The sequence below is a fragment of the Hylobates moloch genome, unplaced genomic scaffold, assembly GCF_009828535.3.
Source record: "Hylobates moloch isolate HMO894 unplaced genomic scaffold, HMol_V3 SCAFFOLD_2, whole genome shotgun sequence".
In the NCBI taxonomy this organism is placed as follows: Eukaryota; Metazoa; Chordata; class Mammalia; order Primates; family Hylobatidae; genus Hylobates; species Hylobates moloch.
This window is the reverse complement of record NW_026652277.1, coordinates 60,861,149-60,888,584: the sequence shown is the minus strand read 5'-3', so window position 1 is coordinate 60,888,584 and position 27,436 is coordinate 60,861,149. Positions and strand designations below refer to the sequence as shown.

The following is a 27,436-nucleotide window of genomic DNA, read 5'->3' as shown; positions in this document are numbered from 1 at the left end:
CTACTCCAGCTATCATTTATTACACCAGCTCCCACAAAACATTTCTCTGAAGTAAGCATCATTCACTCCTTATTACAGATGAAGGAACTGAGGCTCAGTGAAGTTAAGTATTTATGGTAGTCATTAGGGCTATTCACCAGTATTCCAGGTCTGCCTCTTTCTGGGCACGTATGAGGACCCTGCGTCTTCAACCCACTTGAAGTTAGGTGTGAGCTCATGACTTTCTTTGGCCAAGGAAATGTGAGCAGGAGTAATGGAGGTCATTTCCCAGGAAAGCTTTAAGAGAGTGGCTGCTCCATGCATCTGGGTCCTGGCCTGAGGACATAAATGCAGAACCAACCCCCAGCCAATCCACAATGGTTATTATCATGAGTAAGAAATAAATCACTGGTGTTTTAAGCGATGAGAATCAAAGATTGTTCTACTGTAATCTTGCCTATCTGACACAGAGTGTTTGAGGTCACTCAGTTAGTTGGGGGGAACAGGGTTTGAACTTGGATGTGCAGACTCCAGATGGCATATTTCCTTGCTATTCCTCCCTCTGCTTCTTGTTCTCTCTACTCTCAGATTTCCTTACTTCCAGCCACAGATGCTGCTCTTGTCTGCTAACAAGAAGTGTAGACACTGATGAGTCAGTATTTTACTGTTTCAAGTCAGAAAATGAAATGCCTGGTGTTTCTCAATGAAGGGCAACAAGTCGGCATTCTGAAGTGTAATTTTCTGCAATGGTTCTGTTTTCTGAGACCCATTCTTATCAATCCCAGGAAACAGCTGGAGCACACTTACTATTATGGGCTGTGATCAGCTTTTGCCTCAGAAAGAGCCATTCACTGTGATGCAAGCAGTAACCATGGTTACAAATCAAAGTGCAGTCTTACTAGGTGAATGTAGCAGAGATTCAGCATCGTTTTCGAGGATGAAGAACAGGATCAATTCAATTATAATGACAGGCTTTTCCCTCTGTAAACGTCTTGCTTTAAAAATCGATTCTTCTAGCACACATTTAAGCTGGGGTCTTGATTTCGGGAATTGCTGTAGGTTTCAAGGTTGAATTATTTCTCCATTTTCTTGAGAGCGTCTTTGAATAATTTTTGTCTGGGTTTCTAGGGAAGTGTCTAGAGCCTGTAAGAAAGTGGCACTTCCTCTTAGCCAGCTGGTGGCTCAGGTTATATTTGTTATTATTATAATAATGACCAAGAGAGCTGTGACTGTTGTCTTCAGTAACAGTGATTATCATAACCTCAGATTGGGAAGGTTCCTTCTCCCTTTAGTGGCGATAATTTTATCATACCCAGTTATAGGGGTAGAGTTTTGGGGAGTATACTAATTCTTTCAGATCATCCATTCATTCATTTAAATATTTTTGAGTACTATTCTTTGCTCACTACTCAGCTAGGTGCTGGGAATTTACAATGATTAAGGCAGACACAGTCCCTATCTTAGAGAGCTACCAGTTAGACCTTTTTTTCTGGAGACACGTCAGGCTGGAGTGAAGTGGTGTCATCTTGGCTCACTAGACTGTTTTTGTTTGTTTGTTTGTTTTTTAACCAAGGAACAAGTGATGTTTATGATAACTGGACTAGTTAACTGGATGAAGCGGAGCTTATCCTGAACAGAGTGAGAAGTGCTTGTAGACAGAGTAGTTCACATCTGAAGGAGGAGAATGAGAACGTAGAGACCATCGAGGAGGTGGTTAGGTAGTGAGAGATCTAGACATGGCCATAGGAGTGTTGATTAAAGGAACTGGAGAAAAGCCAGCTTAGTTCATGAGAGCTCCCTCAATACAAATATTTAGAGGAAAGTAGACTTTGGGTGATCATTTTAGTGAAGAAGATATTTTATTGAGACTTCTGATGTTTTTGGATAAGGAGTGAATGTAATTTTTATAGTCCATTGATTTTCCAAAAAAAAATCAATGACCTGATCGAAGTTTTAGTTTTCCCAGTTTCAGGCTGGCAAAGGCCTATTGGTGAGGATATAGTCCTCTTATATGAGGAAGCAGGGTTTTTTCTTCAAAGGACCTTTGTACACTAGTTTTATTGGGAGGGATGAAGACTGCAGGGACCAACTTTCAAGTGCTAGAGAATTGTAAAAGATAAGGCGAGGGCCTCGTCATGGTCATGAACATTCCAAGCTAAGCCTGGGAACATATTAAGACATACATTATTTCTAAGGCGACTAATAGAAGCTATACATATTTAAGTGAAAACTAGCTTTTTCTGAGCCTCTGTGTACTTGGGTTGGCACTCTGAACACAATCCTCATGCTTTTTCTTGGTCTGTGCAAATGCTACTGCTTACCTGGGATATTGAAGCAGTTTACCACATAAAAATGAGCTTTATTAAAATGAAATGGATCACTTCATTAAGTGGCAGGCTTCCTGTCACTGAGAGTATGTAAATGGATATTAGGAGACTGGCTATGTATAATGTTATAGGAGGGAAACTGCTTGGATGAGAAGTTGGTTAGATGAGTTCCAGTTGCCCTTTAACTCTGTGACTCTATGAGCCACATCTACGACATACCCAGCCTTCAGGGAACCCACCTTGTGGGGTATCTAAACTCATTGTTCCACTCTATTGTGTTCCTGGTCTAGAGATAATGTACAACTGTGGGAAAGTTCTAGTAGTGCTGTACTAGGGGAATTTATGAAGCCAAAGTTTTGATACTGATTCTGATATGAATTTCTTTCTCATTCTCTGCTTTTCTCTTTATCTTGGTTCAGCAGAAAATGGATTTTTTAAAATGAACCTTTGCCCACTGACTTAAGCAATCTTTAACCAGTATAACTAGGCCCAGTGAAGCATTCCCACAGCTTTTTTTGCATGGTGATTCATATATTTTACCACTTGCTCTTTTTTTCATACCCAATTCATTCTCCACACTGCTTTAGTAGTAAATATAGGGAAGTATATATTGCCGTCAAATCAGAATGACAGATATTAGAATGAGCTAAGACCATACGTTCCTCAAGAGAGCATTAGAAATTACCATTAAAGAACTTTCTATATCCGTGATGTATATACATAAGTAAGCAAGGTACTTACTGCATTGTTTCTCAAGTAAATAATTACTAATGACCTATGCAGTCAGTGAGACATCCAACATTTTTCCTAGAAGCTCTCTTGTATTGGTTTGCCTAAAGTCATCACATACCCTCTGTATGATGAATAACAACTACATTTAGGTCTCAGTCCTCATTTCCTAAGTCAGCTCAAGATTTCAACCCCCACCTCAGGATATTAATTAGAACTGCAACCTCTCAGTTCTCTGAACTCATTTTCTTAGACTAGAAAATTACATATAGTGAGTATATGGGATCACACCATGGCAAATGTAGTTTACTGTTTCCTAAGGATCTTGAGTTCAGAGGGATTTATGCACATGATTGCAGGACAAAGGGAAAGAGGGGAAAACTAACATCTATTGAACAGCTGAGCAAGACACTTCCACGTGTGTTTGCTTGCTTAATCCTTGTGACATCCTGATAAGATATTTTTATTCCCATTTTACTACCTTTTCTTACTTTGTCTTTTTTCATGATATTAATAACATATTGGCATAATTCTTTTTATATATGTCTTTATGGATCCATTAGGCCCATCCAGAAAGGAGAGGTGTGAGCCACCATACTGTCTTCTCCTCTACTGCCCCCACTCTGTCGCCTTCCAGTCAGAAAAATAATGCCTGCAGCAGGTAATGTTAGGTAGGTCTGTGTTGCAGAGCCAAATATCCTCACCATTGGGACTTCTTAGAACTAGACAACTTGATGTAATTTAGGAGTAGCACAGTATCAACCAAGAACTGCAAGCATCTCAGTTCAGCTTGGGCTTTTCAATAAGAAGGAAATCTGGTACCTGTCATAGCTCTGAACAGAATTTTCCAGAGTAACTCTAGGATCACTTGAGGTCCTGAAGCTATCACATCATTTGGACCCTCGATGTCACTTTGGCTGAATTGAATAATTAATCTCTCCAAGGGGGAGAAAATGAGTGTATGAGCAAGTGCACAATGGGACAGGTTGTACCCTACCTTTCTTCTCTCTCAGACTTGCAGCACTTTGGTCTACAGTGTCTTCAGGGCCACTTGGGTGAAAGAGGCATTATGGGTCCAGAGGTGTTTGTGCTCTTCTTTTCTGGAGGCTACTGCTAGAGTTGTGGGTGTCCTATAGTCATCGATTGCTAAGAGTGTATCAGTTAAATGAATGTGCAGTCAGCAAGACCTGAGGAGTTTACTGCATGAGGAAGCCAATTGAATGGCCTTTTCCCAAGTCATGTTTTGTGAGCTGTAAATCTAGAGCAGTGAGGAGGGGCTTGAACCCAGGAGGTTGCAGTGAGGCCAGATCACGCCATTGCACTCAAGCCTTGGCGGCAGAGCAAGACTCCGTCCCCACCACCAAAAAAAAAAAAAAAAAAAAAAGAAGAAAGAAAAAAATTACCTCATTTGTACACCTTTTTTCCTTCAAATACGTTTGTTATATTATTTCTAATCCATTATTAATTGCATTTGTAATTTTAAGTAGTAAACTCATGCTTCTGTTCTTTATTATTTGCTACAAAAACTTATTTTTGTAGCAAATATTGACAGGGTCTTTTGACTTCTTACCTTGTAAAAAAGGGATGTAGAAACATCACACACTGGGGCCTGTAGTGGGGTAGGGGGTTGGGGAGAGATAGCATTAGGAGAAATACCTAATGTAGGTGACAGGTTGATGGGTGCAGCAAACCACCATGACACGTGTATACCTGTGTAACAAAACTGCACGTTCTGCACATGTACCCCAGAACTTAAGGTATAATAATAAAAAATATTTAAAAAGTAGAAAAGAAAAAATAAAAAAAGGATGTTAGCATCTCTACTCTTTGCTGCCCATCTTTTTGCTGCTTGCCTTCTAGACTTCTGTCATTGGTGCTTGTACATTTTATTGTCAATATAGGTTAGATTTATATATACATATATTTTTTGAGACAGAGCTTTGCTCTTGTTGCCCAGGCTGGAGTGCAGTGGCATGATCTCGGCTCACTGCAACCTCTGCCTCCTGGGTTCATGTGATTCTCATGTCTCAGCCTCCTGAGTACCTGGGATTACAGGCATGCACCATCCCACCTGGCTAATTTTGTATTTTTAATAGAGATGGGGTTTCTCCATCTTATCAGGCTGCTCTTGAACTCCTGACCTCAGGCAATCCGCCCACCTCAGCCTCTGAAAGTGCTGGGATTATAAGTGTGAGCCATCACGCCCAGGCTTTAGATTTATATTCTTGTGTCTTATCTATAAATTCTGTGCTTTCTCTATCAGTTTGTTCTAATGTTAGAAATACATGAATAGAATTTATATCATCATGACTGTATGAATATGGTTTGCTCTAAAGCTGTGTAATGAACTGTAAGTACATTTTCTTTTGAGTAGTTTTTCTTAAATGTGGAGTTTTAGATTGCATTTTAAAAATTGCCTATTTTTACTACATTCCTAAGCTCTTTCAATACCTCAAGGATACTAATACACCTGTAGAATCCCTTGATATCTCCTTGCAGATCTGCTCCTCTCGTTAGCTCCTCTCTTCCCTACGTTGCCCTCCTGCTTTACGAGACCGACTGCTTTCCAGACCACTGCACAATGGACATTCTAGCATTGACTTTCATTGTCATCCTGTGTTGGAGACCATGTATCTCTTGTTTCTTAGTTCATTCCCTCATTTTGCTTATCACACTGTCAGTAACTTTGTATAAAAGGACAAATTAAGGTTAAAATATTTGGAGTTTTTTTCTTTGGCCCCAGCTTTTCTATATTTTTTTTTTCATACTCAATTGATGATTTGGAAGCATATAGAATTCTTTATTGACGACAATTTTCTTCCAGTCCTTTGAAATCATGTTCCCATTATCTTCTACCATTCCGTTTTGCTTAAGAGAATTCAAAAATCTATTTCTTATAGCTTTTCCTTTCTAGATAGAACACTTTTGGATTTTTTTTCAGCCCTAGTGTTATTAAGTTTCACAATGATTCATCTACATACAGGAATTTTAAAAAATTTTTTTGGTTTATTTTATTTTTCCCTAGGTGTCCTTGTGATCTGAAGAAATATGTCCTTTATCTCTGGGCTCTTGAATTCTCTTTGATAATGTTCTGGGATATTATATTCTCTTAGATAATGTTCTCTCTATAATTTTCCTTGTTCTGGCTTAATAGAACTCCTAATAATCAGATATTGGTATTCCTGGACCTCTTATCTATTCTCTTATGTTTTCTGGCTCTTTGCCCCCTCTTCCCTTGCTCTTTGGAAGATTCTTGTTATAATATTTTCTAACAGTTGTATTGAGGGTTTTTTTTTTTTGCTATGTGTATAATCTCATACATATAGGTTTTAAGGTAATTATTGGTTTAATCTAAAATCTTTTCCTTGTTCTGTTTTTCATAGCAATCTCATCCATGGATACAGTATCTTCTCAAATCTCTAAAAACTAATTAGAACTTTTATTTCAAGTTTTCTAAGTGATATTTCTTTTTTGGAATTCTTTTGCCTATTTTTTTCTTTAAGGTATGGGTTTTAGTCTTTGGCTTCCTCTCTTAAACCACTGATGGGGCTCAATTGTACATTTGTATTTAAAAAAGAATATTTGCTTTAATGTAAGCAGGAGGCATAATTCTGAGGGGTGCTCTAAGCTCAAGAATTCAGAAGACTTTGCTGTGAGATACAAACACCTGTGCTAATTGCCCTGGTGTTTTCTGAATACCTCTTTAGCAGAGTCCTGCAGTGTAAATGCTTTGGCTTCTGGGTATTCTGCCCAATGGGATAGGGTTATGCTTTCTTGAATCCATCCCTTTCCTTGAATCCATCCTTTTTAGCCTGTCCCTTGCTCCTGCCTCCATTGTACTTGGCAGATTCCAATGTGAGTTTCTTCAGGGTTTTGCAGGGAAGATATTCTCTTTTTTAACTCCATGTCCCTCTGCATGGAGTTTTACACTGACATTTCTAAATAGCATAAATGGTGTCATGTTCTACTATTCTATCTACTTTTCTTCTTCCAGAAGGTTTTCGGAGCCTCTTGTCTATGCTGGTCTTCTGTCTGTTCTTTTCATTGGTGTGACTTTATACTTTTGTAAAAAAGTATTTTTTGTGAATCTGTCATTTTTAAAGTATCCAGGAAGGTTGAGGAGATAAACCCAGTTACTATGTCATATACTAAGTTTACCATTTTGAATTGGTAGCCGATTTCAAGTATTTTTTTTTTTTTTTTGAAATGGAGTTTCACTCTTGTTGCCCAGGCTGGAATGCAATGGTGTGATCTTGGCTCACCACAACGTCTGTCTCCTGGGTTCAAGTGATTCTCCTGCCTCAGCCTCCCGAGTAGCTGGGATTACAGGCATGCGCCACCACGCCTGGCTAATTTTGTATTTTTAGTAGAGACAGAGTTTCTTCATGTTGGTCAGGCTGGGCTCAAACTCCTGACCTCAGGTGATCTGCATGCCTCAGCCTCCCAAAATGCTGGGATTACAGGCGTGAGCCACCGCTCCTGGCCCAAAGTATTTTTAATTTGGATACCTCATCAAATCAGAGAATTCTTCCACTCATCTGAATCAGTGAAATTTTACCATGTCTTGGAGCCAATGTCTACATATATATAAGAGAGTAGACCAAACTTATCTAAATCAGACACTGTATGTGTCCTTGGCATGATGTGGCTGCAGGAACCTACTAAAGATCCTCTTTACCTTGGCTTAGGGACATTTAGTAAAAATCACTCTGGGTCAGTGCCTGTTTGGAATGAAGGCAGTGAGATATTCATTTGCTTCTGTTATATTACACCGTTGATAGGTTTTCCCTCTTAGCTTTTAACTAGCTAGCATAGGCTTGCTGGAAGTACTATTCTTTTCTCTTTCGGCTTTTGTGAGATAAGAAGGTCACAAATTATTTTATATGGTTTCGTCACATTTTGGGGAGGGAATAATATTTTCTTCATAATATTATGTTGTGTGTGGGTGTGTGTCTATGTATATTAGCGTGCTCATGTATGTGTGTGTGAATATGAGACAGAGAAAGAGAACTACAATCACAAATATAATCACAGGGACCACAGGTTCCTTGAAGTACGTTATAGGGACTTTTTTATTTAGTAAATTTTCCAGTCTTTATATGTCTTTTGAATGCTTTCTCAGCTGAGTGGAGATTTTGTATGCCTTATTAATGTATGTGTTCGTGAGAAAGAGAGTGAAATATTTTTTAAGAAATTAAGCTACTTATTATATTGTATTTTATTCATTCATTCATTCATTCATTCAGTCATTCATTCATTCAATGTTGGGGTCTTGCTTTGTTGCCCAGGCTGGAGTACAGTGATGTGACCATAGCCGACTGCAACCTTTAACTCCTGGGCCCAAGCAGTCCTCTCCCCGCCCCACTGCTTCTCTAGTAGCTGGGACTACAGGTGTGCACCACCATACTCAGCTAACTTTTAGAAAATTTTTATGGAGATGAGCCCTCACTGTGTTGCTCAGGGTGGTCTTGAACTCCTGGATTCAAGTGATTCTCCTGCTTTGGTCCCCCAGAATGCTGGGATTACAGGCATGAGCCACCATGCCTGGCCTAAGCTACCTATTTTAGATCACAATGAAAATTATATATCCAGTGCCATATTATTAGAATAAAACTCTCAATGAATTAGAGCATTTTGCTTTTGCTGGTTGAAATTGGAAAGAATTAGAAGAGGTGAAACTTTTGTATTTGATATTGAGATGTGTTAGACACTGAATCTTGGGAAAGGCCCACAGAGTAGTCAGAAAATTAAAAAACAGGAATGAACAGGGTCTAGAGAGTTGAAGTTAAATAGATGATCAAGGGAACTATAGATAACAAAGGTCCCAAAGGGCAGGGAATGGCTTTTAAAATAAGAGAATAGTATTTATGAAGCCTCATTGATGCAGGTATCTGTGATTTGACCTCTACACACTTTTAACTCTCCATATAAGGACATCCTCTCTATTATCTTTATCCCGTACATTAGGAATGACATCAGCTTTTGGCTTCAACTTTACTCACATACTTTGATGGTTATCTGGGTCTTTTGATGTCTTATTTTCTCCACATTTGCTCCACTTTCCAAGACAATCATATGCTTCAAGTTATTTTAGTTTCTTCCAGCTTTTCTCTACTCCAGCCTCTCCTTTCCTTTAGCTGAGATCCTGACACTGCCTTATTTCTCCTCCATCCTCATATCCTCATTCCTTCTTTGCAGGGAATTTCTCTTTTTCCTCTTTATTGCTTCTTCTTTTCCCTCTGCTCAATGCCAGGCTTTGGGCCAGTTTGGCAGTGTCTTTCAGTTCTGTTAGTTCTGGGCCAGCTACAAACTTCTTACTTATTTACTCTAAGGCTGTCCAAGTCTGAAGGCTCTTGGAGTGTGCACACAGCATCTCCCTCCATAGGAAATGGACTTTGCACAGTAGTGTTTATAGTAGTAACTCCAAATGGAGGTAAAATTATGCCCCACCACTATTATTCATTCACAAAGTATTAAGTGCCACTAATGCCAAGGTCTGAGGCTGTAACTACAATCAAGACAAACCAAGGGCCTTGGCTCTAGGCTCTTGGAGTTTACATTATATAAAATAAAAACAAACATTAAACATTTTTAAACAAAACAAAACAATTAAAAAGGAAACAAGCAAAAATGCCCAAACTGATTTTTTCTTAGTTATGAAATTCCTCCAAAGGACGCCTTCTGACTGATGATATGTTTATAATAACTTTCCTTAGTCTAATATTTAAAATATTTTTGTCTTTTATTTAGGGTGTGGGGGATGGAAGTGGGCTGGGGACCATAATGACATGCTTATTTTATTTTATTTTTTTCCACGGGGTGGGGAAGCTCTTAATAACCCGTTGTTGTCTAAAACTAGGAAACTGGTCTGACAGAAATCCAAACTCTCTTTTAGCCTTCCTTCTAGACTTTGTCAATCAAACTCATTGTAAGTATCCTAAGTGACTTGTTCTCTTTGTCCCATTTTATTCCTGTTTTTAGTGAGTGAAATGGGAAGAAATTAGAACTGAAGTAACTTGAAATATGGGAAACTAACATAGAAATAATGGAGAATAGGCTGTATGTATATTGTGGAATTTTACAAACACTTGGCTATGGCTATGAATGAAGACGTTCAGAAGCATGTGGTGTAATTCTTTTACAATTATATTGCTACTGCCTTTAGCATCCTTCTTTGTCACAGAGCTATGGTTTGCGACAACTATTTAATTAGAATTGCAAACAGAGTGGCTGAGTTCAATATTTCCCCCCTTCTTTTCTTTATGAAAATGAGAAAGTAGAGTAATACGATCTCCATTTTTGGAACCGCTAAGTTAGAAACCAGGAACAAAGCTGCCTTAAACCTCTGTAGTGATGTTATTCTGTACATAATTGGCATGAAAATAGAATATATTCTCTGTGGTTGTACATTACATTTTCTCTTTATTAGCCATGATGAAGTTTATGTGTTCATATGCAAAAACATAGAGAGATAAGTTTCCTTCTCAGAGGCAGTGAGATTGGCATTATGAGATCCATGTTTACATTATGGTTTTACCACTTGCTATGTGACCATGAACTTAACCTCCTTGAAGTTCATTTGTTTATTATCAAGTGGTAATAATACTAACGTCACAGTGTTGATATGAGGATTAAGATAATGTGAGTTCAGGTACCTAGTACTCAAAAAGATTAGTTGACCATTATTCTTGAATATAGACATTTTCTAGTAGGTTTGTTATGCCAACAAAGGGAGAAGAAAGAACATCAATGAGTCAATGTGGGTGTAGAACACATTAACATACATTGTTCTGAAACGACTTTTATTGCTAGTTTTATGGTCCCAAGCAGTGAAAATCAGACCCATACCTCCAAATATTCTGACAAGAACATGCAGATCCACTTGTATGTCTCTTACATGTAAGTTATCTTAGTTATTTTTTGTGCTACAAATGTTATTATTAAGAATAAAAATGATTCAAGTTACTTCATAGGCCATGAGATTTTGTTTTAGCTTGTCCGTGGGTTCTCTTTTGGCTCATTATGGAGGTATGAGGTGAGGAGGACGTTTATGTGTCATTGTATTACATTAATATGTACACATTCAAATATCTTCTTTCTGTGCCGTAGATTCTCCTCACCCCTTTTTATTGTAACTAATAGTTATAATTGCAAAGGACTTTAAATTGCTACATGTGTGCTAAAGAATAACAATGATTTTCAAACTTAGTACAGAATGTAATTAATTTTTATAGCAACAGTATGTACCTGCCAAGTGGGTACTTTGAAAATGAAATTGTTTTTGATTGTGTGAAACTGCTTGAAAATGTGATTCTCCAAAGCTTTCTTTTTCTTATGGCCAGAAAACAGTGATATGGAAATTTAATTATGATTATGCACTTGAGACTGCTTCTTCTGCTTTTCTTTTCTTTTTTTTTTTAATGAATCTTAAAAAACACAAAGTTTCTTTGGACCAAGAACAAGCATAAGACATTTTTACACCCTGGATTTTAGGTGGAAAGGGCCTACTGGTTGTAGCTTTGAGTGGATGAATCACCGCTTGCCCAAGAAGCAACATACTTTAAGGTACACTTGTATTTCACCTTCTTGATGCAAGGTGACATTTTTCTGTAGCATCCTTACTTGCTCAGGATTGTAGTATAATGTGTTTACATTATAGGCCAAAATCTAAATAGATAACACTGATTTATTCTGACAATATGTCTTCTGAAATGTCAGATGTAAAATATGCACAAGAACATTGTTAGGAACCTGTTTTTTAACACCTTCCCAGGTTAGCAAAAATGCCACACACAAATTTCTGATTCCCTTGTATAATCTGGTTGATAATCTCTTTTGGCCCTCATCTTTTTCTTCTTGGATTTGGGTGATATGTTTCTGGAAAAGGCTGATTAAACAGTGCGTTTCCAAAACAAAATTATTTATTTGGTTGTATAGGCGAGGATTTAGAGGAAAAGCCAGATAACCTCTTTGTGTGTTTATGTGGCAAGGATGATAAGTTAATGATTTGCTTGAGATATGATAGTTTAGAGCAGTAGCTTGGAGGAGGGCAAGGTTATTAGAATTACCCCTCTGGCGATACCCCTCCAACATATATACTTCTTTCAACTTAGATTCTGACTAGTATAGATACTGTTAAGATAACTGGTTTATTTAGAGCAGTGGTTCTCAATCTTCAGCATGATTCAGAATCCCCGGAGGGCTTGTTAAAATGCACATTGGTGTCCACCCTCCCCGCTCATACCCAGAGTGTTGATAGAATTGGTCAGGTGTATTCAAAGAAGAATTGGTACTAAATCTTTTGACACTATTCCACAAGACAGAGAAAGAAGGAATTTCATTCTGTGAAGCCAGCATCACCCTAATACCCAAACCAGGAAAGGACATAATCAAAAAAGACAACTACAGACTGATATCTTTGATGAACATAGATGCTAAAATCCTTAACAAAATACTAGCTAACCGAATCCAACAACATATCAAAAAGATAATCCACCATAATCATGTGGGATTCATACCAGGGATGCAGGGATTGTTTAACATATGCAAGTCAATAAATGTGATACAGCATATGAACAGAATTAAAAACAAAAAAAAATCACATGATCATCTCAATACATGCAGAAAAAGCATTCAACAAAATCCAGCATCCCTTTCTGATTAAAACTCTCAGCAAAATCGGCCTACAAGGGACATACCTCAATGTAATAAAAGCTATCTATGACAAACCCACAGCCAACATAATACTGAATGGGGAAAAGTTGGAAGCATTCCCTCTGAAACCTGGAACAAGACAAGGATGCCCACTTTCACCACCCCTCTTCAACATAACACTGGAAGTCCCTAGCCAGAGCAATCAATCAGACAAGAGAAATAAATGGCATCCAAATCGGTAAAGAGGAAGTCAAACTGACACTGTTTGCTGATGATATGACTGTTTACATTGAAAACCCTAAAGACTCCTCCAGAAAGCTCCTAGGACTAACAAAAGATTTCAGCAAATTTTCTGGATACAAGATTAATGTACACAAATCGGTAGCTCTTCTGTACACCAATGGCAACTCAACGGAGAATCAAATCAAGAATGCATCCCCTTTTACAATAGCTGCAAAAAAATAAAATACTTAGGAATATACCTAATGAGGGAGGTGAAAGACATCAACAAGGAAAACTATAAAACACTGCTGAAAGAAATCATAGATGACACAAATGGAAACACATCCCATGCTCATGGATGGGTAGAATCTATATTGTGAAAATGACAGTACTGTCAAAAGCAATCTACAAATTTAACACAAACTCTATCAAAATACCACCATCATTCTTCACAGAATTAGAAAAACAATTCCAAAGTTCATATGGGACCAAAAAAGAGCCTGCATAGCCAAAGCAAGGCTAAGTAAAAAGAACAAATCTGGAGGCATCATGCTACCTGATTTCAAACTATATTAAAAGGTCATAGTCACCAAAACAGCATGATACTGTTATAAAAATAGGCACATAGACCAAGGGAACAGAATAGAGAACCCAGAAATAAACCCAAATACTTACAGCCAACTGATCTCCAACAAAGCAAACAAAAACATAAAGTGGAGAAAGGACACCCTTTTCAACAAATGGTGCTGAGATAATCGGCTAGCCATATGTAGGGGAATGAAACTGGGTCCTCATCTCTCACCTTATACAAAAATCAACTCAAGATGGATTAAGGACTTAAATCTGAGACCTGAAACTATAAAAATTATAGAAGATAACATTGGAAAAACCCTTATAAACGTTGGCTTAAGCAAGGATTTCATGACCAAGAATCCAAAAACAAATACAAAAGAAACAAAGATAAATAGTTGGGACTTGATTAAAGAGCTTTTGCACAGCGAAAGAAACAGTCAGCAAAGTAAACAGACAACCCACAGAGTGGGAGAAACTCTTCACATTCTATACATCTGACAGAGGACTAATATCCAGAATCTACAGCAAACTCAAACAAATTAGTAAGGAAAAAAAATCCCATCAAAAAGTGGGCTAAGGACATGAATAGACGGTTCTCAAAAGAAGATAAACAAATGGCCCAACAAACATGAAAAAAATGCCCAACCTCGGTAATGATCAGGGAAATGCAAATCAAAGCCACAATGCAAAACCACGTTACTCCTGCAAGAATGTCCGTAATCAAAAAATCAAGAAACAGTACATGTTGGTGTGGATGCGGTGATCAGGGAACACTTCTGCACTGCTGAGGGGAATGTAAACTAGTACAGCTGCTATGGAAAACAGTGTAGAAATTCCTTAAAGAACTTAAAGTAGAACTACTATAGCAGCACAATTCACAATTGCAGAATTGAGGAACCAACTAGAATGCCCATCAGTTGATGAGTGGATAAAGAAACTGTGGTATATTTATAGGATGGAATACTACTCAGCCATAAAAAGAATGAATTAATGGCATTTGCAGTGACCTGGATGAGATTAGAGACTGTTATTCTAAGTGAAGTAACTCAGAAATGGAAAACCAAACATCGTATGTTCTCACTGATATGTGGGAGCTAAGCTATGTGGACGCAAAGGCATAAGAATGGTACAATGGACTTTGGGAACTTGAGGGGAAGTGTGGGAGGGGATGAGGGATTAAAGACAACAAATATGGTGCAGTATATATTGCTTGGGTGGTGAGTGCATCAAAATCTCACAAATCACCACTACAGAACTTACGTAGCCAAATACCACCTGTACCCCAGTAATTTATGGGAAAGACAAAATAAATAATTGGTCTGGCGTAAGTGTCAATAATCTGCCTTTCTAACAAGTGTACAGGTGATGTGGATATTGCTGGTCTGGAGACCTCACTGTAGAAACCACTGATTTAGAAAATTGGGAAGGATTTGTCTCTGCTTCAAGGTCTTGGGAAGTCAGGATAGGGAGTTTGGTAGGGAGGGAGATGGAAAAAGATTGAAGAATGCTGATCATCTTGCTTAGTTACTAGAAGTGTTGACTAGCAGACTCTTGCAGTGTTAAACGTTAGTGAAGCTGTTAATATTAATTACTTTTATTAATGAGAATCAGAGAAAGTTAGGAGAGGAATCAGATTTGATTATTTCTTAATACTAGTCTTCTCTTCCTCATCTGGTTCCTGCATTTCTCTTGGACCTGAACCTTTCTCTTGCTCCTCATGTAGTATAAATATAGATAACCATACTATCACTGACTTTCAGAAATGCAAAGAATGATGAGACAGTATATAAGGTTTCTTGGAAAAGCTGTCACATCAATCAAGATTACCATTATGATGAAAACCTCATTAATTTGGCTTGCAGCAGTTAGGACAGTGCTTGGGCTGAAATGTGCCTTTGCAGTATTTATGAAGAGTGCCTATAGCAAATCAATGACTTTAGGCTATTGGCTAGGAAACTTAAATTACTTAATGGAAAACTGCTTTAAATTTATTTCAGTACTGCCACTTACATATAAATGATTTGATGATTAGAAATTTATCTTACCTATTTATTTACATAAGCTATTTTTAACATGATTAGGATTGCTAAGGCTTCATTGCTTTAGGATTGTATAATTCAGATTTATTCACTTATTCAGGCAGAACTTTTACCCAGTTAGTTCAAATAGCTGGTTTTGTTTTTAAATGTAAAGCACAAAATTGTCTGTACTCATCATTTTCTGTTAGTTTCAATCTCAGCATTATTTGGGGTCATTCAAGATTGTACCTAGTGTCTTTTGTATTGAGTGTCTTTTGTACCTAGTGTCTTTTGTATTGACACTAGAAATCTAATACATGGCTCAAAGAAGAAAATGTGCCCTTCAAAGGGGTTCTTTTAATTTTGCACATAAAGCACATTTTCAAATGTTATTTTCCTTTGAATAATGCCCTGTGCTTAAATTTTCCTAGAATAAAACACCCAACCAGGTAAAAGATTTAAGAGATCTAGGCCATGCTTACTCGATGAAATGCAGCAGAGTGGAAAATATCCTGTCTTGCCACTTCAAGGAAATTATAATTTTTCTGATCTGGTAGTTAAAAGGAATGATATTTAAATAGCTGCTGTTATATAGGCATTAATTTATTAGGAGTAGATTTTAGTCTTTTGTGAAATTATATGTTGAAGTCTCTATCTGAAGGAATTAAAGTCTGTAATCTAAAGAATTATTTGGAAGCAAATGTGAAGCTATGTTAGAACTTCGGTGCTTCTTTTCAACCCTTGTCCTCTTGCTGTAAAGACCAGCCTGAGTCAGATCATTGAGGATTAAGGATGAATGCATTACTCAGCACCTTGCAGCAGTTGGGTCAAACATCTTGGCTTTGAAAAGTTAGTTTTTTTTTTTGCTTAGCAAGCCTAGAAATTTCAGATCCAACTGCAGAATGAAAGTTCAGTATTCTGTTGATTAACATGGTCTACTTGAAAACAGTCTGTGGCTCTTCTGCATGTCCTTCCTCTCTGTTCGTGTGTGGTAGTGTCTGAAATCATTGGATGGGTCACCAGTGAACCATATTGACAGCTGCTATATGGTCAGGGAGATTGGTTCCCATGTAGTATTCCGATGACATTCATCCTTTCACTTGAAGAAGAGGTTTAACATGTTAAGGGGGAAAAGAGGATATGCTTATTTTATTCTGGCAAATGGGAATGCAGAGAAGTAAGGCAGCCTCTGATAACACTACATTGAGGCAAAGAGTGAGGATTCTAAATCAGATGCTCACTAATGAGAAGTATTCTTGATCCAAGTGTTAGCCAGAGAAGGGAACACTTTGACCAAGACTTTTCAGGTTGATCTGAGTGAGTGGCATTCTAGGAAGGGCTGCCAAGGCCTGGGGGAGAGGAGGTCAGGGTCTGGCATCCAGGGTCAGCTCTGCTGAAGATGAGGAAACAGCTGCTCTCTGCAGGCAACAGGAAAAGGAAAGGAAACCAGACAGATTAGCATGTATGTAAAGGGCAATGACAAAGAGTGAACAAAACCAGGAACAATTTTATTTTTATGCTTATTGTCTTAGAAGTTTCTTTCAAAGTTTAGCTTACCTTGAAACTGAACCAGGCAATAAGTCCTAAACAAGGTATTTGGGATTTTACGTACTTTACATTTAACTATGTTTGTACTCCAACCTGGACTCTGGAAAACTCTTCAGAAGAATCCTAGTGTGGTTAAAAGTATCATCACCATTTCCATCATCATCTACTAATGTTTATTAAGTATACCACCAAAGTCTTTGTGTTCTTGAAAAGAAGTCTTTAATTAGAGTTTACTTGTGTTTTTCCAGGTAGCCCAGCCATGACCCATAGGAATCTGACTTCTTCCAGTCTGAATGACATTTCTGATAAACCGGAAAAGGACCAGGTAAGCAAAAAATTCTTGCTTCTTTGAAATGTAAGGGAACATATATCTAAAAGATGATGAGAAAGGCTTAGAGGTGATGGTTGCTTTACTTAAAATGGACCTTTATGTGCAGACAACAGTTTGCACTTTCCTTGGGAGAAGGAGAAACAGTGTGTGAAGGGAGCTGGAATCAGAAGGGAAAAATGTGAGTCTACTTCAGCTGTTGCAGATGCATTCACTTGGGCAATTTAAATCTTAGAGCAATAGTTGTCTCAGCTTTAAAATAGTAATAATCCCTGCCTTCTGTTTATTCTAGGGATTAAACGAGGTAACTTATGAAAAAAGTATTTTGGTAAATTATAAAGAAATACTGGCCTGGCACAGTGGCTCATGACTGTAATCCCAGCACTTTGGGAGGCTGAGGTGGGCAGATCACTTGAGGCCAGGAGTTGGAGACCAGTCTGGCCAACATGACAAAACCCTGTCTCTACTAAAACCACAAAAATTAGCCAGGCACGGTGGCACAGGGCTGTAATCCCAGCTACTCCAGAGGCTGAAGCATGAGAATCCCTAGAACCCGAGAGGCAGAGGTTACATTGCGCTGAGATCGCACCACTGTGCTCCAGCCTCGGTGACAGAGCGAGACTTTGTCGCAAAAAAAAAAAAAAGAAATGCTAAGAAATGCTGACATTGTTGTTAACTTTTGGGGGAGACTTTAGGGCAAGGTAATGACAGTTAAGTTGTCTCACTAGCTATATATTTGTTTGTCTGTTAAAACATATAGTTGAATGAAGAGCAATCAGGTTTTGAATATCTGTTTGCTTTCTTTTGAAGAGAATATGGTGTAAACTGGGCCATTTTTTCCCAGCTAAGTAAATATCTGTGCAAGAAAATTATATTTTAAGAATATAGTATACGGAAAAATGATGCTTCCTAAATGAAAAATTTTCAAAGTTTTGAAGAAATGAAAGCAGTATATTTAAAATGTCATAGAAATCCTACGACTGTTTCCCCAGGATTGAAGGGGAAGTAGCATATACTGGAAAGAAGAAGGAACATGAAGCAAGAAAATCTGGTCTTGCTACTTGTTCCAAAACTGGCTAGTGGTGTGATGATGGAGACTAGTTTTGTTCTTTGCTAAGTGGAAACTATAAGACATAACTCACCTCAGAAATTCAAATATCTGATTCTTGCTCTTTTAACTTACCATTTGTCTTTTGATATAGTAGAAGAGTATGGTTCTAGCTGGCTTCATGCTTGATATGCTAATTGTACAGTTAGCCCTCCATATCCATGGTTCCATATCCATGGATTCAACCAACCATGGACAGAATGAAAATAAAATCGTGTCTGTGCTGAACACATATAGACTTTTTTTCTTGTCATTATTCTCTACATAATACATCATAACAACTGTTTACATAGCATTTATATTAGGTATTATAAGTAATCTAGAGCAATTTAAAGTGTATATGAGGATGTGTGTAGGTTGTATACAAATAGTATGCCATTTATATAGGGGACTTTAGCATTGTCCAATTTTGTTATCTGATGGGGTTGTGGAATCAATCCCGAGCAGATACTGAGGGATGACTTTTCTTTCTCTTTCTGTCTTTTAAGTGGGTGAGTTTGAAGATTCCTCTTTTCACACTTTGCTCATTTTTTTCAAGAAGCCATATTCATGATGGTATTCCTCTTTAACTGACAGCACTTGTAGTAGTCATAGAGGTTTACAGGCCTTGGTGAATTCTAGAAAGTATGGGAAGGGTGTACATTCCATTCCATTCTCCCGTCCCCCCCTTTCCCTCCCCTCCCCTCCCCTTCCCTCCGCTCCCCTCCTCCCTCTGTCCCTCCCTCCCTCCCTTCCTTCCTGCCTGCCTGCCTGCCTGCCTGCCTGCCTGCCTAGTAGTGTCTTCATCATCTCAGATCTGAATTGCTAGAAAAGCTGTTGGAATTGATCCCTTGTCCCCATTTTTTCTCAATTCAATATACTTTTTACATAGTTGCCCTCATTTTTCTACTCTAGATTAAAAACGGATAGTGGCTTCCCATCATTTTAAGTTCAGGACGTCTTGATGACCTTTATGATGCTCTGAAATCTGATGTTATCCATCTTATCTTCATTTATTTATTTGTGTTCCCCAGAAGAGGGACTCTGTTTAGGTCAGGACTAATTTCTTTACTTACCTCCCGCTTTACATTGAGATTAATTCTTGACTCCTTCAGTTGCTCCTTCAGATGCTAATGTGGATTGTCACCTTCCTTTCATCTGTCTACCTCTTGAAATGATCAGGAAGAAGAGCATTTGAATGTGGGTACGTTGGTAGATACATACCTGTAGTGGAAGAGGGAGAACTCAGGCCACTAGAAGTTTTCTTAAATCTATTTTGCACATTTTGTCTCCATTCATTGTTTACCAAGCCATGCTGATTATTTGTAAGGTTTGCCATGAGTCTTAATACTGGATAAGGCAGTGTACTAATTAGGCTTAGGAATATCTTGTTGATGGAGTTCTTGAGGAAGCCTTCTTTTATTAAGGGCAGCTCTCCTCTTGCCAGGAATTTGACAAGAAGCAGCTGGTAAATGCTGACAGATAAATTTACTAACTTATTGGGTCTTTGCATATCTGGGCATATGCAGAAGAAATCTGATGGCTTAAGATGCATATTACATAAAATTTTGATTCCAGTAGTAGAAGAAATATGTGGAACATTTTTTGTGGGTATTGATTTTGTTATAAAGCCCATGGGAATGGAGTCTTTAAAACCAGAATCTTCAGTGCCTGTCACTAGCATCTGATAGTCATCAGTGTTCATGTTAAGATGAAGCAAGGAAAATTTAATTCAGGAATATTCCTTTTGTTTTCAAAGCCAGCAAAGGAAGGTTGATGAATATATAATTATAAGAGCAACTATTAATCTAATTTGTATCTATTATAGTACATATAGTTAATCCAATGAGTTCTTCAAAAGAGGAAGAAACTCCATTCTCTCTTCCTACCAGAGTTTGAAGAGAGGCTTTTGTAACTAATTCATGATCTCTTCTACAACCAAAGGTACAGGTACAGAAATCGAACTAACATTTTCAGTTTCTATACCTACTATTTTGGTAACTTCAAATACAAAAACTCCTGGATCATTTTAGGGCAAGAAAAAGGAAAGTGGATTTGCAAGTAAGATGAAGCTGTGATAAACTCTGGCTTTTTTTTTTTTTTTAACCTGTTTCTTCTCTGTTTGGACAGGAAAGAAAAAAAAATGTTTCCAGGCTTATATTTGTTTTGAGAAAGCTTTTATAATCAATTAGCCAGTGTCCTGGAAGTGATCTTGGCAGTAAACTCAAACTTGTCTTGTGTACTTGTCCAAGTTGGCCCCAAAAACTTCCATATGACCAGGACTGAAATTTCTGATTGACTGATTATTCTGGCTGGATACAATTTGAACAGTTGTGATGGTGCCTTGCAACTTCCTGGAGCTATCTAACTTCTTAGTAGCACAAAGAATGGGTTTAATGTTCAGAGTTACGAAGAGGAACAGAATTGCTCTTTCTGACAGCTATATAGTGACAGAATTTGAGGGCATATTTTTTATGAGATTCTGTTTTGGGAAAACAGAAGAAACAAATCTGTGGGCTGCACTTTTTCTTTCTGGCTTTGCCAAGCCTATGTGCTTACGATTTCAGTAGCGGCTGCTTTATTGAAAAATGGCTTAAAATAGTTAACAGCAGAAGAGCACAGCCAGAATTTAGGTGATTCAATGCTTCAACCATATTCCAACTTGGATGTTGCATTTATTAAGCAGAAAAACACCTGTGGAGAAGTAGATTTAAAAAATACATCTGGAGTTCATCTAGTTGTAAATCTACATAAATAATCTCTTCTATTTTGTTGCTATGGAGTATTTTTCACATTATCTAATTATGTTTCTTGATTGCCTTTGATTTGCTTTTCCATTTCTTCTTATTCTTTTTCTGTTCTTTTAAAAATTTACATGTGAGGTGGGTGCTTATCAAATGCAGTGGCTTTAGTTACAGTTTTCATGTGAATATGGCTTCAGCTATGAGGATAAGAAAGAGCTTTTCTCTTCATTTTACCCCTTAGCTTTAACTCTTGTAGAAATACTGTGCTTAGTGGTGCAATGGCTTTAAAAGGTTGATTTTTTCCAGGTTTGTTAATAATGCTATAACATCTCACAATTACATGTCAACCTCAAGTGAAATTGTAGTCTGTAGATTGCAGTGGATGCAGTAGATGTAGAAATAGCCTGCAGATTCTCAGGGGGACACTTGAGGTCCACATAACCTTGTAACTGCTTATCTGGTTATTATTTCTGTGATATTCATTATTTAGCTGGCTAATCTGAGAATCTATTCCATAGGTCTTGTGGTGGAGTTTTGCCTAAGGTTAGTTTCTAAAGCATATTAGAATCATTTTTAGCACTGTCTATTGCCTATTATGTTTAAATATATTTTGCTGCGTTGATTCCTGTGTTTGAAGTCTTGGTCTTTTAAAGAAATAGACCTGAATTTAAATATTTTGTCAGAAAGTATGAGGATGAAACCATTAAACCGTGTATAAGTTTAGAGTTGCTAAGCCATAACTATCTTAAAATGAAATCTAGAAGGAAACATCCTGTGATTATTGGGGGAATAACCCCCAATCCTTTTCTTACACATACATGATATAGGAGTGAGTCATGAGATGACTTCTTCTAATGATTTTGAACATAGATTTCCATCCCAGGGCTCACATAAAGCTTCTTTTAGCATTAATAGTTATTTCATGCTCACAGTGAAAGAAAAGTACAAAAGCACCTCCTTTTCCTTTCCATGGCTCAGTCAAAAAAACCTGAAGTTCACACTGAATATGGGTGGTCTTACTTCACCCCTCAGAGGAGGTACAGTGTCTAAGAAATGTTCATATTTTCTGAGGTTATAATAATTGTCTTTAGCATGTTTTCAGGGAGCAGTGAGACATTGCTATGTGAGAGGAGCTCCAGATGGAATCACATCTGTGAAAACCTAAGAACAAAGGCGTGTTGTGAGAAGGTAGTTAGGGTCCTTAGAGGCCCTTAGTCACTACAGTTTTGGTGACTTTGGTGAGCATCTCTCTGGCTCAGCACCTGCAGCTTTCCTTCAGCCAGGTGTCCCTGAGGGGAACTTGTATAGCCATGCAATGATATCCTTGGGCCCCTTTCACAGGGGAACAGCTTGTGCTTAGATAATTAACAAAACATGTTTGTCATTATTTTTTCCCTCTCTACAAGAAATTTGGCTTAAGATAGCTTCCTTTTCCCATTCTATGCTTCTCCCATATTCTTTTTTTTTTTTTTTTTTTTTTTTTTGAGATGGAGTCTCGCTTTGTCGCCCAGGCTGGAGTGCAGTGGTGCGATCTCGGCTCACTGCAAGCTCCGCCTCCTGAGTTCACGCCATTCTCCTGCCTCAGCCTCCCGAGTAGCTGGGACTACAGGCGCCCACCACCACGCCCAGCTAATTTTTTGTATTTTTGGTAGAGATGGGGTTTCACTGTGTTAGCCAGGATGGTCTCGATCTCCTGACCTCGGGATCCACCCGCCTCGGCCTCCTAGAGTGCTGGGATTACAGGCGTGAGCCACCACGCCCGGCCTCTTCTCCCATATTCTTAAAGCTTAAACAGTTGACACGGATTAGTAGGGTTTGAGAAGCATTGATATTAATACTGATTTAAAGAAGGCGTGTATTTTAAAATTGTGACAGTTGCATCTCCGCATTTATTAATGTTGTACATTCTTAAAAGCTATTTTTCTGGAATAGAAAACTAGCATTCATTTAAGAACGGGTTTTGTAGCAGCTTTAAACTGAAGCAGATGATCCTATATGAAGTAAACTGAACTCTATCTCGTGTATTATTTTAGGAAAAAAGGAGCCTTTTGTGAAATGTAGAGCTACAGTTTTAAGTAACTGCAGCTACAATAAATTTGAACTCCTTAAACACCCCATCACTGCATGCAGCTGTGATTTGAATTCATTCATTCATTCATTCAAAATGTATATTCTGTGCTAGAAAATGTTCTTAGTTGTGGGTTCCAGAAGTGAATGAAACAGATACATCTTTTGACTCATGGAACTTCCATACTTTTAGGAAGAGACAGACTGTAAATGAGAAAAACAATAAATATGTAGGATAATTTCACATAATCATAAGTGCTATCTTGAAAATAAAGCAGAGTAATGTGGAGAGGTACAGAAAAACTATTTTAGGTAAGAGGGTTAGCCAGTAAGCAGAGGATCTGGAGAGAGAGGTTTCTAGGCTAAGCAAAAAGCAAGAGTAGAGTCCTAAGGCAGAAATGAAGATGGTGTGTTCAAGAAACAGGAAAAAAAAATGTCATAAGTGGCTGGAGCAAATGTAGCAGGTGTGCAGCGGCCGGCAGGTCAGGAAAATATGCCGGAGGACCTTTTTATTTTATTCTAAGTGCAGTAAGACATTCTCTTAGGATTTTTACCTAGAGTGTTGTATGTTCTGATTTACATTTTAAAAAGCTCACTGGAGATGCAATGTGATAGGATGGAGAAATTTGTGAATGTGTTGGATCATCTGGTGTTATTCCTATATTAAGTATTGTATGAATATCCCAGTGCATTAAAATGAGAGCTCACAGACCCATAAGAGCCCATTTCTTAGTGTGTTAGCCAAGCCATTAAGACCTTATTACTATCAGCAAACGAAGTTCTTCTGTGCCATAGAAATATTGTAAGGAAGAAAAAGAGTTTCCCAGTTAAAAGGTCATCCATGTTCTGTTAATTATATTACATTATTAATTAGTAAATATTAATTATTGAAATATTTAATGCACTAGAAGTGGGTGTAAGCCACCAAGAATAGTGAGATTGAATTTTTGAGTAATTATATTTGCACCTGTGGTCCTCTTGATATTATTGTTGGCTAACATCAGGCATGCCAACTGGCTAATGACACATGATTCATGAAACCTTCACTGGAGTCCTCTCTGAAGAATGGTAACAGGAAACCTTCTTAGTCTTTGTGGTTCAGAAAGGAACATCAGGATGTGTAGGAACAGGACATAACAGCCAAAAAGGGGCTCTGTACCACATTCTTACCTGTTCCTATGAAAGAATTGAACTCCGGTTGCACTGCATCCCTGTATTCAACATTTAACCAAAGAAATTGTAGCTATTGCATATCTTAATAAACTGGCATGTTTTACATTTGATGTCACTTTTTTTGTCTTTTCAATATGTAGCATTCTGCCAGTATGCCAATACCAGGAATATACCTAGAATATATTTCAGAGAACAGTAGCATGCTGTCAACAATAATCTTTGATGGATGTATACTCTCACATCACAAGTTACATCTGACAGAGACTTCATAAAAGAAACGAGCATTTTTCTTCTTGGAAGTGGCAAATTGTTACAAAACCAGAAAACAGCAATACCTTGTGATGAACACTCTTAAGAGTACAGTTTTTAAAACTTTATAGTAATTGTAAACATATATAGGGAATCATTCTTTTTTTTTCTTTTTGAGACAGGGTCTCACTCTGTTACCCAGGCTGGAGTACAGTGGCACAATCTTGGCTCACTGCAGCCTCCACCTTTTGGGCTTAAGCTATCCTCTTACCTCAGCCTCCTAAATAGTGGGGACTACAGGTGTACACCACCATACCCAGCTATTTTTTGTGTGTGTGTATATATATATATATATATATTTTTTTTTTTTTTTGAGACATGCAGTTTTGCCATGTTGCCCAGGCTGGTCTCGAATTCCTGGGCTCAAGCGATCTGCCTGCCTTGACCTCCCAAAGTGCTGGGATTATAAGCACAAACCACTATGTCCCACCCATGGAATCATTCTTTACTTACTATAGTAACATGTTATTATCCACAATATTTTTTAAAACTGTAGAATTTTCTGATTCAAAATATACAATGCTGTAAAATTTAAACAAAGCAAAAATGAATAAAATAAAAAGTGAAAATTCTTAAATTCAAATTCTTCAAAACAACTGCCATTAGCAGCTTGAAGTTGAGTCTAATGAACTTTTCTGATACATGAATACTTATATATTTCTATATAAATAATGAAAATGTGATTGTATTGTTCTAAAATTTGATTTTTTTAACCTAACAATACCATGGACACCTACCTTATTCTTCTTAAAGGCTATATACTATATATGAATCGTATTTTATTGATTCTATCTTCTATGACTAGATATTTTCAGTTCTTTGCTGTACAAATAAGCCTTTAAGAAGTACCCTTATTGTAATTTTTCTGCATTCTTTCATGAGTATATCTGGAGGAGAAATTTTTATAAGTAGAACTGCTGGATTACCGTGTATTGCAAATTTAATTACCTTCCCAAAAGATTATATGAGTTATGTTCCAGATCTTTAAATACTTTATTGAATCCGCCTCCACTGCTAAGATACTGTTTGCCGGTCAGATTTGAGTTTATTCTTTACGTTTCACTCCACTAAAAGCTTAGTGACTCAAAATGAAAAGAATCTCAGTATCTAGCATTTGCCTCCCAGCTCACTTTGGGGGCTTTTGTCAGAAGCTTAAAGTATAGAGATTAAAACTGAGTTTATTTTCCTGATCTAATTGGACGTCCGAGCTGGCTAATCACTTGTATTCTGAAGTAAGGAGGTGAAAAGTGCAGTGGCCGTAGACTTGGCCACCTGTCTGTTTCTTCTTGCTTTGACTGAAGATGTTGCTGTTCCCAGCTCTGAGAGGGCTTTTCAGGCTCTGTGGGAATTTCCTTGGCAACCAAAAAATGGCTTCATCTCAAGAGCCCTTCTTGGTGGTCAGCATTTGGAACAAAAAGAAAAATTGCGAAAAGAGTTGGACAAGTGTTCCCTTTGAATACTATTCAACACATTTGCAGCTTGGATCTACATCTCCTTCCTTTCCTTCCCCCAACCCCCAAGAGAATTTTAAATGCACATATGCCAGACTGTACAGTTAGTTAAATAAAAAGTTTTATACCTTATATGGAGTGCTTTATTAGGAGCTTTGAAGGAGTATTGTCAACTGAAATGGCTAATAAAAAGATCAGCCAACACTTTTTTTTTTTTTTACATGTTGGGGCATATTTGCAGATTCTACTGCTCCCCAATTTCACTCTTAATAGGGAATCTCTGCAGAGTAAATTTATGAAGAGGTCACACCATGGGAGGAAGTTTTTCCTGTTCTTCTTTAGAAAGAGAAGAGCTCCCCACTGTTTCCAGCTCACTTGTCTGATTGATCCAGTGTCTGGTTGATTTATGTGTCTCAGCAGAATCTCATGACCTTATCAGTCACCAGCAGAGCTTCCTGGTTTCTCCATGTGTTACCCACCAATGGGCTGGTTTTACTCTCTAGAACTGAACTGAAATGAAAACAATTCTTTTTTTTTTGCCACTATGTTAAAAGGACAGCAGTAATGTTTTCTACAATCTGAAAGCCACTGGTTAATCATGCCAAGATGACATTCATGACTGATCAATGTTCCATGCATACACATATAAGAGGGTAGGAAGTAACTGAGTCATTGCATAGGGAGTGATTGTAAGCTTTGAACTTCAAAATTAGCTGTACTCTTCATCATTCAGTAGCTCTATCTGATAGTATTGAGTCTATTGCTATGTAAGCAATAATTAACAACTAGCATAGATTGGACACCTAATTACAACTAATGCTTTGGGGTTGGTACTGTCAACTCTATTTTACATAATGGCAAATTTGAGGCATGAGGAGATTAAGTAATTTCCCTAAAGTTAAATAGCATCTAAGTGGTAGAGCTGCATCCTGGTCCTAGTGCCTGTGCTCTTAGTGAGTATAATGAGTTCTGCCTAGTTGGATTAGGGTCTTTTTAGGTCCCTGAAAGCCACTGTGGAACAGACAGGTATTCAATCGAAGTTTCTGGCCTTTGGTTTGTCTTTGAGGCACACATCATGCCGAATAGGCTAATTACCAGAATTACTATTAAAAATGAATAATAAAAAATTTTTAAGGGTCTTATGGTGATTGGATGGATGTTTCTGCTGCCACAATGATTAAAATACTCAATGTTGTGTGCTGATACTCTGGATGTGATTGGTGAAGG

At 37.8% G+C, this 27,436-nt stretch overlaps 1 protein-coding gene across 8 annotated transcripts in view; it reads left to right on the top strand.

The window, feature by feature from the left end:
* SLC4A4 (solute carrier family 4 member 4) overlaps nucleotides 1-27,436 on the top strand; it is a 491,091-nt gene that overhangs the window by 305,648 nt on the left and 158,007 nt on the right. For all 8 annotated transcript variants that reach the window (XM_058434021.1, XM_032150489.2, XM_058434009.1 and 5 more), the window contains one exon: nucleotides 17,299-17,375. In XM_058434021.1, coding sequence (XP_058290004.1) covers nucleotides 17,299-17,375 — 77 coding nt within the window. The remainder of the gene's footprint in view (nucleotides 1-17,298; nucleotides 17,376-27,436) is intronic.